This window comes from Trachurus trachurus (genome assembly GCF_905171665.1).
Source record: "Trachurus trachurus genome assembly, chromosome: 15".
Lineage (NCBI taxonomy): Eukaryota > Metazoa > Chordata > Actinopteri > Carangiformes > Carangidae > Trachurus > Trachurus trachurus.
In genome coordinates, this window is record NC_139906.1 from 15,128,569 (window position 1) to 15,142,572 (window position 14,004).

General features: G+C 41.7%; 1 protein-coding gene across 1 annotated transcript in view; it reads left to right on the forward strand.

Annotated features, from left to right (window-relative positions):
• The window catches only part of lrmda (leucine rich melanocyte differentiation associated), a 199,690-nt gene that overhangs the window by 169,717 nt on the left and 15,969 nt on the right, over positions 1-14,004 (forward strand). The window contains exon 6 of the mRNA XM_083987595.1: positions 3,228-3,312. Coding sequence (XP_083843721.1) covers positions 3,228-3,312 — 85 coding nt within the window. The remainder of the gene's footprint in view (positions 1-3,227; positions 3,313-14,004) is intronic.

The window sequence follows — 14,004 nt, forward strand, 5'->3', positions numbered from 1 at the left end:
CCGTTCCCCACTCTCATGGTGATATGTTGGAAGTAATAATCACTATTGCCTCTGGGTTTATCAGCATTTATTCGCATAACAACACAGAAAAGGGGTAGACAGACAGCACTGGTGTGATGTATTATCCTGTACGGGAATCATCTTTCATAATGACATCCAACAGAGCTTCCTCTCCCTGCCACCACCCATTTTTCTGTGTGTGTGTGTGTGTGTGTGTCTCTCTCTCTCATTCTCTCACAGACACACACACACTTTCTTCATTTCGCTCTTTCCCTCTTTCCACTCTCCTCTGTCCACCCTGTATTATCACAGAATCCCCGGTGCTCCCCAGCCTGTAAATTTGTGCCGCATTATCATAAGCTGTGGTGATAACTCACATTGCACAGAGACAATAATGATGTGAACACTCAGCATATGCCCCAGGCCCAGCAAATTAAAACAATGCTCAGCTTGATGAGCAGACTAATCTGGACAGCAGAGAGACTGAGACTGAGAGAGAGGGAGAGAGGGAGGAAACAGGGGGTCCAGGAGCATCTTAAATAGACGACACAGCAGCACCTCCCTCTGTTCAGTGTAGGTACAACTAGAGAAAACAAGAAAGGGACACAGAGAGAAAGGAGGAATACAGAGAAGGGGGCATAAAGGGAGTAGGAGCGTGGATGAAGTGCTTGTTTTGGAAAATATGAAAGGGATAAGATGTGTGAGGACATTGTGAGACAATCACTAGTTTTGGTTTTTATTGTTTCCGACTGCTTGAAATTTGTATGATCAAGCTTTGCGCACATATAAAGCTTCTTCTGCAATACGTTCATTAGAGAATGACATTGTTTTACTTGTATCATTGGAGTATCCATGTAGTGTCTCGTTCCTGTTCAACATCCCCAACAAAGTGTTGCCTGTACTGTAGTTATACAACTGTCCTTAAGCACTGATCTTGGTCTTGCTGCTGCTGCTGCTGCCTTCTGCATTTTGATTGTTTCATTGTTGATGCATTAAAATAATCAAACTCATTATTCCATTAAACATCTGAGAGCGAGTGCAAAAAAAAAAAACCCCGATAATCCAATTGTTCTCCGTCATTTGTTCCACATGTTTTGTCATCTTCAGCTTTGGCTGCTTTCTCTTCCTCTGGACGGGTCATTGACTGAAGTGAAAGAGTGCAGATGTGGAGGGGTAGGGAGGAAGGTCTATGGGGGGAAAGGGAGGATCACTACATGGGGCAGCCAACTGATTGATGTGCTGTGGGTGGAGTATAATGGTTATGCTGGGTAGGACACAAAGTGACAACCACAGATGGCGAACGGCTTTGGTATTTGATCAGCAGACATGATGCTGAGGAGGTGAAGCATTGGTATCGTGCATTTCATGGTTACTGAGTGGGTGGTGATACTGAAAGCTAAGTGAATGATGTCCCATAGGACCAAAAGCAGGGTGAAGCAACGCAGTCCTGTATGAAGCAACCGCATCCACTCCTCCCTCTCCTCCTTCTTCTCCAACACCCTCCCAACATGGTCTGTGGGTGGTGCTGTTAATAATGTGGCAACTAGGAAGATTAATTGTGGGCAAGCAGCAGGATTAGAAGGGGCTTTTTAGGGCCAAGCAGGCCTGAAGAGGCCCAGGCCTGTGATCATTCAAGCAGCCCAGGAAATGAGGCAAGCAGGAGCGCAACTTTGCGGAGGCTCAGAAGCACATGGAGGTCGATCAGATAGAGAGGGTTAACAATTCTTCTCTTAATGCCTGAGTTGCTCCGTCAGCTCATAATAATTGTCACGGACTGATTCATTGTGTGATCACCCTGACAGCCATTATCAATTTTATCCTCAAAACAAAATGACAAAACGTAAACTTGGGGAACAGAGAGTTTCTTTGAAGATGGTGTTCTGTTAATATTGGCGTGGGTCTCTTATTGGCCCCTTTCAGTATCCATATTGCAGCAATACCTGTTTTTCCCCAAAAAGGGAGTTGTCCATTTTTTTTACTAAGAACATTATGTTCTTATTTTGTCAAGTTTGACTTCTTCTGTTACATTTTTTATACAAGCACAGCTTACAATCAAGGAGTGATCTGTGATATTTTTAACAGGCTTCAGCCAGTCCAGAGGCTGAGAGCAGCAGGTCTGCTGTCAAAACAATATTTTCTATTCCAAGCTCTGTCTTTCAAAAGCAAGGTCCTTGAGCATATATGTTGTAAGATCTCAAAATAGGCTTATTTTTGCCATTTTTCCTCTCTCGTGTAATATGAGACACATGCTGGCCAGACCTTAATGCCTTTCAGAGATTCTATCTGAAAGCATATTATGTGATCGTATTCAATTCACTGTGCTCTCCTTGCCCATGAAGAATATGGTTCCATTTAACAGCATAGACCATTCCATTTCTCAATGTTATGCATGGGCATGTAGAGGAACAACAATAAAAGTGGGAAAAATGCAGCTCCAAACCATCCCTAATATGTATTTGTCAGTTGAGTCTCTTGCTATGATTAAAGGCCCAGTGAATTCCTTCCTGCAGGAAAGGAAAGTATTTCTGCAAAGGCATCAGATATCGCTGTGTCATGATAAAGTGCCTGCTCTGCTAGCTAAAAGGCTAAGGGAAGGAAGAGGATGTTTTGGACCTTGAAAGTGCATGAAAGAACAACAACGCAAGAAACTCTTGACCTGCTTGAGAGCGCGCTCGAGATTCAAGCCGCTGTTTTCTCTTTCTCTCAAAACAGTGTTTGTCACACTTGTTTAATGTGAAGGGTGTAATAGTTGCACATCATTCGGGAATGTATGCACATATTTACCTTAAATTTCAATTATATGACACTGAGTAAGGTAGCCAGATAAAAAGAGATTAGTATTTAAAATGCAAATAGTTTTTACTCCTTTCAATCCAGAGTTGAGGTCATTCTGTGTCACTCGTCAGATGACACTCATGGCCGTGCTATGTTTGGCTGTTAAACAGTGAGTGACGTCTACCCTTTAGGTGACCACAGCAAGGGGTCATGGCTGAGTGAAGGTTAAGACCTGTCCTCCCTAACCAGGTAGTAGATCAGATCATCAAAGCCAGGACTGACACATGAGATGTAATAAAACATGACTTGCCACATTATGTGTTAAAACGGGAGCAACAGCCCGCAGGATTTGTGACACTGACATTCAGTTGCAGGCATTTTTGTAATTTTAAAACTCATCAAACCACTTTTTCTCTAAATTTCTATTTTGTTTGTTTTTCTCCTTCTCCTAGCCACGCACTGAGCCTGGATCTGAGGGTCACGCACTGCCCTACACTCCTCTACCCCGAGGGTCCAGAGATGCAAAGAACCACAAAGGTAAGGAAAACAGAAAGGTCTTTGGACTTCACATCCTTTTCACGCAGGTGGCTTGTATAAACATCTGTGTGGATATTCTTCAAAAACAAACATGCAGCAACACAATATATAGTTATAGATTCATTCGAATCCTATAGGTCCATGGATTATGTAGATTCAAGTCATAACCCTAACGTCTGCAGAGAGTGGGAATCTATTGAACCTGTGACCTAGCTGAAGTTACAGTATGTTATCTATTGTTACTGATCTCATCTCATCTGTGTGAAATATTGATAGTGGGAATAAATCTGAGTAATCTAGGTTAACGCTGTTCTGAATGTATGCGTGGGAGCACACAGTACATATACAAGATGAAGCCTCCTTGATCTGTTGATACGAGACATTGATTAGGCCTCATATTGACCCAGTGTTGTGAGTTGATGCAATTCTGTAGCAGCTTCTTAACATCAAACACAAGACTCTAGGAAGAACTCATAGCGTTCATTAAAGATACAACGTTCTAGATTAACTGGAGGCCACCTACCGCATTTGTGCAGGCATCATTTTTTATTTTCTTCACTGTATATACAGGTACAAGGTACCAAAATACATATATTTTATCTAAGAATTACAATTGTAATAAAAAATTATTGAACACACAAAACAGTTACCAATAATTGTATTATTTATTGTGTCTGAATGTGCAGTTTATTGCATAACCAGGCTTCAGTTGGCTTGATTTACTGAGTTGGGGTTATGGAGTATTTTAAGCAGGCTTCTCTTTTTTTTTTCTTTTTTTTCCCACTTTTTATTAGTTTTCAACAAGAAAAGACATACATACATACCACAAGTCTAAACTAGGGCTGTCAAACGATTAATTTTTCTAATCGCGATTAATCGCATTTTTTCCATAGTTCATTAGGCCTACCTAATCATAACACATGATGCATGAAACTCACACAGAATTGAAACGAATTGCATCCAGTGGAAATTGCCCTTTACTTTGCTACACCTCTGCCTGGCCATGTGCATTTGTTGACAACCGATGCCGTCAAAAAAATCAATACATGGCCATGTGCATTTGTTTACAACAAAGCCGTCAAAAAATGAATGGATGGAGCTGTGGATATATGTTAGACTGTGTATATTTGTGTAGCAACCAACTTGAAGGTGCCTTACCGCCACCTACTGGACTGGAGGTCCCACACTCCAGTCCTCCAGTCCAGCAGACAGAGGACAAAATGGGCCGCGATTAACAGCGATTAAAAAATTTAATCGCGTTAATTTTTTAAATTAATCGCATCGCGATTAACGCGTTAACTCTGACAGCCCTAGTCTAAACCAAGCCCAAACAGAGCCTCTACAAAAACAAAGACAAACAAACGCACAGAGGGAGTCCAACAGAGACAGTATACCTACACCTATACAAATACATACAAATGCAGACTGGTGACAGGAGTTAACCTAAGGGTGCAACCCACCTTAAGCAGGCTTTTCACAATTAGCTCCACTCTTTACAGGGTCAGTCCCTTACCACCCTCCCACCCAATCTCATCGACACACAAAGACACACACGCACAGCTACCTGAGACATTCATCACTATCTTCACAGAGCAAAACACCTCCGTTGGATGTCCTGTCCATCGCATCACTGGTGTTAGCTTCTCCACCATATATCCTGCAATGTAGACCCACCCCCCCCCCCCCCAACACCACCCTCAACCCAGAGACCTCCATTTATGGCGCCAAGGACATATCTATGTCACAAAAGTCTGGACAGTGGCAGCTCTCACCGGATGTGAGGACAGGAAGAGCCCCATGCTTTGTCAAAATCAGACCGGGCTAAGAACAGTCCATTTAAAGGTGAGGGGATCTGACACATGAAATATTTTCCCCTCCCTCTAAGATCTGAGCAGCAGTGACAGTCTCCATTTGTTATTTTTATGAAGCAGCACTGCAGTCTTAGATAACACAGCCCTCATCTTCGCCCTTCACCTCCTCTTCATGTCCCTGCCTCCATCCCCCTCCCCCGCTCTTTGTTTTTTTTTTCTTTTATTTACACTTCTTAAACATACTTGAGTTTTCTTTATGTGTGGGAGACGGTCACAGTAACTCCTCATTCACAGAGAACAAAGCGATGCTACAACAAACAAAACGTTTCCGACAGTAATTCCAAACAACTGAGTGTTTACTGTGTTAAATTCAGGATATAAACAATAGAGGTGAAACAATATGCTCCTTGATTTTGTGTAGTTCAGTGGAACACACTTCTTTCTATACACACCATAAATTTAAACAACATGTTTTGTTCAACATCTGCTGTAAAAGTGAAGTGCTTTGGTGATACTATATAGTTGGTTATGTCATTACAACTTAATGTCTCTGCACTGTACTGATTTTTTTTTTTTTTTTTACAATATACAGAATCATATAACCCTAACCTTAAGTAAGGAGCTAAAATTTAAAGTACACATTATAAAGTATGTGATAGAGACATAGATGTCTTAAGGGTTAATGAAGTAGGCTCATTTTAATGGGGGAACAGGGAAGGCTGTATAGTTTTATCCTGACTCCTGCAGTAGCAGGCAGATCAGCAGCAGTTCTGACATAGCCCTGTCGGCTGCACAGAAAGAACCTCCCTTTCCTCCTTTCAGCCCCGTGCACCCACCCTCCTCAACATGTCACCTGTGTGGAAGCCCCAGAGCCTGAGTGCCAGAGGTAATTACAGCAGCTAGGAGCTCCCATAGGAGGGCAGCACTGGCAGGTCACTGCCCAGGGAGAGAGGGGTGGAAACTGAGGACAGAACTCCAGGATAAGCTTCTGTCTTGGTTGTTGGAGGAGTCAACCTGGAGGAGACGGAGAAAAACAAGAGCAGGAGAGAGAGGAGGGAGAGATGAGAGTGGAAAGATGTGCTGTTGTGGTAAAGAAATCTAAATCAAGATTCCATAGACCAGATCTGACAACAGATTGATAGATGGAACTAGAGGCTAAGATTAAGGAGAGAGGAATAAGAGGCCCAGTGTTAAACAGGGGAAAAAGAAGAGACCTAAAAGTACGAGAGAGCGAGACAAAGACAGAGTGAAGGAGGATATTGGGGACTCCAGTGTGTCTCGGTAAAGGCGTGACACAGAGTGGAGTAGAGTATATAGTCTGGCAGAGGGGCCTGAGGATCCTCCACTACTGTCACCTTGGCTCTAACTCTCAGTGCTGGTCCAGCTGTCAACTCCAGTCTAAATCTAACAGTCCAAAATGGAGTCCGGGCCTAAAGTACTGCGTGTCTTTATGAAAACTGGTCTATATCATAATGTTAAGCCACAGCTTATGACATATTGCGTTTCTCCTGCCACCATGGCGACTTATCATTTCAGCATGCAAAACAGTGTGCTAGGTTATTTATTACCGGCTTGTCATTTTCTTAGGATGACACATTTTGAAGTGAGATTCACAAGTTTATTTCATAGATCTAATTATAACTGTAGTTCAGAAGTATGTAAAAAAAAAAAAAAAAAAAAAGATGCTTCAGAGTTGATTGATATATCCATGTGCATAGAGGAGATTTTAATGAAATACCTTTCATTTCCTCTGTATATTTCAATAAATATGCCAGGCACTAGTAACAGGTATCAGATTAAATTTGAGTAGGCCATCCCTCAGCAGTGACAGCAGTAAATGAAAGGGATATCTTTGTACAAGCAGAGTAAACAGACAAGGAAGAATGCCTGAAATCTGCCTTATAGTATGAGCCCTGGGCCCTTTTAATGTTGTTGTTCTGGGCCTGCTTCCAGCTACTTTGTATGTATGTATCTTAAATGGTGCACAACTGTTATTAAAATCCCAAGAGGAAAGCAGCCTTCAAAGCAGAAAAGCAAAAAAAAAAAACACAACCTGCTTCCTGACGACACCCATGGGGCGCCTCACATTTGTTTGGCGGTTCGCTTTCATTACATGTCGGGGTGATCTGCACTGCAACTCCTGCTACACTCCCCCTAGCTTCCTCAGTCTCCCCCCCACACACCAAAAAAAAATGGGGAACAGATCCAAACTAAGAGTAAACTGTTTTACAGTTGCTGCACAACAAATAAACAAACATCTGGAAGCATTCAGAGCGGCCCATTAGAAGGGCTCTGGGCTTTGCCAAAAAGGGGTAAATGATGAGGAATGGGCTGTCGAGAGGCTGGTGGAGACAGGGGAGAGGCCAGATGACGGAGCTGTGGGTGCTAAGCACTGCCTTTTAGAGCTCAGCTGGGCTCAGAGAGATCTACACCTGCTGCTATCTCCTCCCCCTCCTCCCCCCCCCGCCAGACATCTGGATGGGATACATGACTAATGGATGACTAAACTGCGAGTGTTGAAACTTAGCTGTTGTCATAATGAAAGGAAAGGTTGTTGGTTTGACTGATGACTTAATGTTCTTTGCACAACACACTTAGTAAAACTAGAAGTGAGTTTGACGGCTTTAAAAATGTTAATGCGTCAAAACAGATATACTGTTCCCCAAAGTCTGTTTATTGTTGCTTGTATAATAACCAGAGCTGATTGTATTATTTACAATCGCATGGTTCAGATGCTGTTGTGAATATAAATACATTCTCATGAAGTCCAGTTATTTTAAGTGAACACATGTGCTGTTGGTTTGGTGATTTATTAATAACTTATTTTTTATTTTTCTGTGAATTGCTACATTACCTCAGACATCTGTTTCTTTGCTCCCGAGTTGTTTTCCGTGCTTATCTTTGGGTGATACCTCCGTTCTGTTTGATGTCACTCTGTAGTTAGAGTGAAAACTCTCATCTTTCTGCTGATAATCTTCCCGTTCTGCTTTGGACTGCCTTGGCATGTTCCATGAGCATGGAAATGTCCTCTCTGGAGCTCAGTGAGAAAAGACAGAGCACCTTTGACGTTTCCCATCAGACACATGTACGTGCTCTGCAAGACATTTCACTCAGCCTCGTAATGATTATACCAGCAGGATCTGTCCCCTGATAAACATCACTCTTAAACACAAAGACTTGAGCTGGCCCCCACACAACTAAAATGAGGCATATGGAAAGAGCAGAGTGTAAGCTTTTCCTCCGCCTCGTCCAGAGCACCCTTCACAGGGCTGCTTTCTGTAAACTTTTATAATAAACTGTAGACAATGCGTGCGTTCAACATCGAGAAATGACAGATGATGAAATATTGTCATAGAGAATGATATATACAGATCTCCCTGCCAGCTATACGCCATGAGCTTGTGTTGAGTGAGTCTCAGCACCAAACTCTATGAGGTGAATTGACAAAGTAAAGACATGGCTTTCTTCCCGGGTGCTGAGTTCATAAAAATGTTTCCCAAGCACTTGTCACCGCATGAAGGTTTTATTTCTTTGCAGTGTGTGCCAGTTTGTGAGCTGAGGAGGTGTTAAAGATTAGTTTCTAATGACTGGGTGTCTCACTGCCATCTCTGATATTGCCTTGTAAATCACAATACAGCCACAAAAATTAAAACCTCAGAGTGATTCTTATTCCTTTGCATCAGTATACACTTTCCTCCAAAAGGCACTACGTGGACATTTTCCCTGGATATAAACTATACTGTGTTGGTGGAGAGTAACAAAGTACATTCACTCAAGTACCACACTTCAGTACAATTTCAGGTTTAGCTACAAACACTACATTTACAGCAATATATTAGATATTATATGTCAACATATGATCAGCTGATAAAATGGCATTGTTCACAATCTAACTACCCAACAGTGTATTATGTATTTAAAACTAGCTACTAACTACTAGCTAGCTATAGCCAGTAAGATACAGTAAGCATATTTTGCTGATAATGTCCCTGTACTTTCACTTAAATAGAAATATGAATGTAGGACTTTTATTTACAGCCAGTATTTTCATATTGTGGTATAGTTTTATTTAAATAAAAAATCTAAATACTTACAATGCCTTACTATACTAGTAGAAGAGTGTTTTTTTTTAAACAAGCATATCTTATTAAAGTATTATATAAACAGATCCCTGATCAAATAGATAAAGTAATAAAAACAGAAAATAATTAAAATGGTCAATATGTATCCATTATAAAGCAGTATGTTGCTGTGTGCTGCTGTGTCAACACCTGTATATGGGGTGGCTGTAATCTAATTGAACAGACAGAAGAAGGGACTCTAATTGCTTCTTGTTCCATGATTCATTTTTCAAACCCAGTCTTGTATTGAGTGAACGAGCACCTGAAAATTCAGTCACAGTCACATTGATCTATTCTTTGGTGAGGTAGTTCCTGCTGCATATCACGGCACATCACAGTGGTATATACTCCCCGTGTATGAGGACAGGCTCTATTTCCTTTATCTGAGTCAGATGATGTGATATTATTTCTCCCTGGAGTGGATTGGCTCAGCAACATGGATATCCATTAAAGCCGGCCTATGGAGATGGATGAGGGGAGAAGGGACGAGGCAAACTGGGCCTGCAATCCTTCAACGTGGCTTCACATAACACTGCACTGTCCGCATTCAAAGTGATGAGAGCTCTTTTTGGAGGCAGGCCTGTCCTTGTTATTACTAGCCCTGGAAATCACCTCTACGTTTTCTCCTTCAGAAGCAGGCTAGATTAAAATGCCAGGATAACCTCCTCAGCTTCCATGACAGCCTTAACTGCCGAACCCTGACATGCCACCTCTAAACTGTTTTGAGAAAGCTGCCTTCCACCAAGTGTCATTATCTCTCCGTTATCGGATGGCACTCCTCTCACAGTGTGTGAATAATTCTGTTTGTGCTGGGTTTGGAGAAATGTCAGTGACACTATTGTTTTTACCTTGCCGTTTGATGTAGCTGAGAGAGTCTCCTGAGTGTCTTGAGTTCTTAAAGTGATGTTGGACGTATACAGCAAAAACTTAAAGTAGAAAGATAGCACTGTCACCTTCTGAGCTATATTCCAAGATATTTGTTTGTTAGTTCCTCTCACTATCAGTATAAAAGTAAATATTGCCTTCTGTGATATTCTGCCTTAATAAGGGTTTTTTTATAGTCAAGGTAAAAGTATGCTGTTTTGTTTTTGACTGAAGCGATCCAAGCACTTTCATTTGGATGCTGCAAAGAGTTCACAGATCAAATGAGACATTATTTATCTGACGGTTATTAATCTCAAGTCATTGTACAAACTAATGTGATATAATGAACATTTGCCATTTTGAACACTGAGCCTGAAATCTTATGATCATACTTTTAAACTCCTCCATCCATCACCACTGAAATATGATGATTACAATCTTTGGAAGAGTTTTCTCAGCAGCAGGAAAATATGTAGCCTCCTAAATCTTTACAGTGCGTGACCATTGCAGACAAACCTTTGTTATTTATGACGATACGAACCCTACTGGACTCGCCCATTAAAACCTGCTACGGCATAAACAGACATAAGTTTGAAGCAATATCTTGGCCCGCTACTCCAAACGTGTCAGGCCGATAGACAAGGACATGAGTTTCTGCCAAGCAGGACCAGCCCTCTTGGAAAAACATACCGCTGGTGCTCTGGACCTTGGTCCACTTCCCAGTTGCACTGGTCATTCTCAGGAAAGTAGCAGAACATAAATCACCCAGAGTGGAGAGGTCTTACTGCTAGAATCAGCTCTGATGTTCTGGTATTGCTAATGCAGCTACACTACTAGTCATTTTCCACCATGATTTGTAGTTGTGGTTCAGAGACAACTGAGATGCGGTCTGCGCTTTCCAGTCATACTTTCAGGCAGAAGTTGGAGCAGGTTTCTGTAGCCTTCATGGTTTGCAAAGATGAGAGTCCATCATAGTAATTTAGGATGGGGGTCAGCTGCCAGATGGTTTTGGATATTTTTACAGCAGGATGGATGTTGGGTCCACCGGTTTTCTTCTGTGTCAGTACCCCTTGAAACAAATTGCTTGGTGGGCAGACAGAGTCTGTCTATGTGAGGGGGCTTGCTACCCTTCATTCTGATGAATCACTACTAACATGCTGGCAGATGCTATCCAACTTATCATGCTAAAAAGGACAGGCTCAGACCACAAGTCCAGACTACAAGTCCTTGTAGATTTGTAATTATTGCTTTATTATCAAGGATGTTTACACAGAGATACAACATGTCTCATATTTCAGATTGTGTGATACAGCAAGTTAACAGAATTAGATATAGTACTAATATATTTGTCTTGTTGGTTTATGTAGCATCGTATATCTTAATCAGGCTGTTTTTAATAAATTATATTTTGAGTAGACTGTAGATCGTAATTCTAGGGTAACTGATTTCACACAGTAATCATTCAAGATGAAAACATGCCTTAATGCTAGTCTGGTTAATGGTTCCAACAAATTAGACTCCACTTCACTCGGTGGCTAGTTTATCATGCTGGGTGACAACACATGCTGCATGACTTAACAGCTGTGCTACATCACTGAACCTTTCTGTCAGGCATGATCGTAACAGAGCTATACATGCCATGGAATCACTAATATGCTGTGAGAAAAGGGGCCACGCGTGATCATTTACTCAGCAGCATAATATGGAGCCCAGAGTCCTGTTAGAGGACAGGCAATAACAGTGGCAATAACACACTGAAACAACTACCCTCCCTGGTTAACCACGTCATGCAGTATATTACGACAAACATGCAGATGGATGTGTTTGTGTAGACAGATGCTGTGTGGAATCATTTCTTACCTAGAAATAGCAGTTTACGCTACAGTTTATTTTACACTTCATATCAACTTAAAGCAGATATCAGTGGAATGTTTTTGTTAATATAAGTCCTAAATAGTCCTATTTTCCGTCAGCAATCACTTACATGAAGTATTTCAGCCTAAACACGAGTCTCTCCGTCACTCTGCTCTGCTGTAACCCGAGGAGAAAATTTTCCTTGTGGGATACAAGTGTTATCCAATGAGGAGAGAGAACGGCATGAAGGGCTGTGTGTGCAGCCAAGGGATGCGCGTGAATGTGGTGACGTAGCACGAGGACCAATTGATGCCTGACAAGGGCGGGGGCTGCTAACTCATGGTGCGTTCAAAGAAACTCGTACTTTGTGTTTTTCCTTCCTGTGAAGTCATACCAGTTCGATCTGGTACGAGTTCACGGGTCGGAAGTTACGAGTGGCCGTTATAGGTAACTTTCACAGACAACAGGATGGTAAAAACACGAGCTACGGGTTACCTGGAACGCTACCAAGTCGTAGTTGTGACTTGAAGCTGTAACTTACGGTTTCAAAAGCCTGCCTTGAACGCAGCATTAGCCGAAACGGCCGTGAAGCTGATATCTGCTTTAATATATATAGATTCATGTGACAAAGCTGTGATGATGACATACTAAGGTATACTGTCTTTACATAGATATTAGAAGATATCATTCCTGAAATTTGGTCATTATATCAATGCTGAACCTATAGTAAATGGTCGATGTTGAGTCAGAAATTCGCCTGTTAACTGGAATGGATGTTTACAACAGGCACTTTGGTTCATAATTTTACTATTACCCTGTTTGATAGTCTGACTGTGCATATTCTTTGCCCCATCTGACTTATTTTTATCATTGTTGCATTATTCCCTAAGTCCAATGCGCATGATTTTTCTTTCATATTGCTTCACTTTCTGATAGTACTGCAGAAATTAGGATACCTGGAAATATCCCAAGGGTCTTGATAAGTTCTATAAACATTCTCAAGCGAGTTTGACAAGAGATAGTATTGAACCAGAAGCTATTTTTCAAGGTAACAATGCAAATCTGCAGATGTTGCTTATCACAAATTACAACAATGTGGCTGTATTTACTAATATAGGAACATTTGTAAACATTCAGTGCGAGCATGACTGCAGGCACTGTTACTCTGGTGATATTGTGGGTCCTGAAACATCATGCACACACACAAACACTGACACACTCATTCCCAGGTACCCTCAATGCTCCAAAGCTATTGTGGTAGAAAGAGCTGAACCCATCTGTCAATTACGGTAAGCTCCATTGGGCCATTGTCTAAACAGTTTTCTCACTCACTGGTGAATCCAGTGATTTATTGTCAACTGCCGAGGCATCAATATACAATTGGGAGACACTAAGCTGTGATGTCTGAACACAAACTATTGTCAGAGTATCAGCATAGCTCACATTAAGTGCCATTTAGATTATTCATTGCATCGGGCTGTGTGAAAGCCTGGTTTGGATTTGCTGCTTGTAAGGGGAAGAGAAGGCCATTATCCCATATGAAGGGATTCCAGTGCTATGGATCTGAGCTTGTATTTACTGCAGATTCACCATTCAAGTGGAAGAACAGTGTCCGAGCAGAACCAAACACAGACTCAATGTTGCACATTTTGTGGGTCAGCTTGTCCTGCCCTGCCTTCAAGTCCATAAGGCTAACTGGGCATGAGTGTCAGGGCTATTTTGTCGACTTGACATGCATTTTATCTCTCTTAAAATATAAAGGGGAGCCTCGGTTACAGGAGGTAGCAGGTCTTTCATGGTTTGCACTGGCATCAACATCCCAGCTCGACCAGAATGAAAAGAGTGAGGTCACTGAAATGCTAGGAAGTCCAAAACAACCTTTTAATCTGTCACTTTGATTTGCTGATTAAGTCACTTTAAACAGACGGAGCAGGTTTCTCTGTCATGATAATATGAGAGGACAAGTTATTTCACCATCATAATTTGATTCGTGGATCGTTTCTGGCATGTTATGTCGCTGCTGCACAAGCTGATTGGATTGA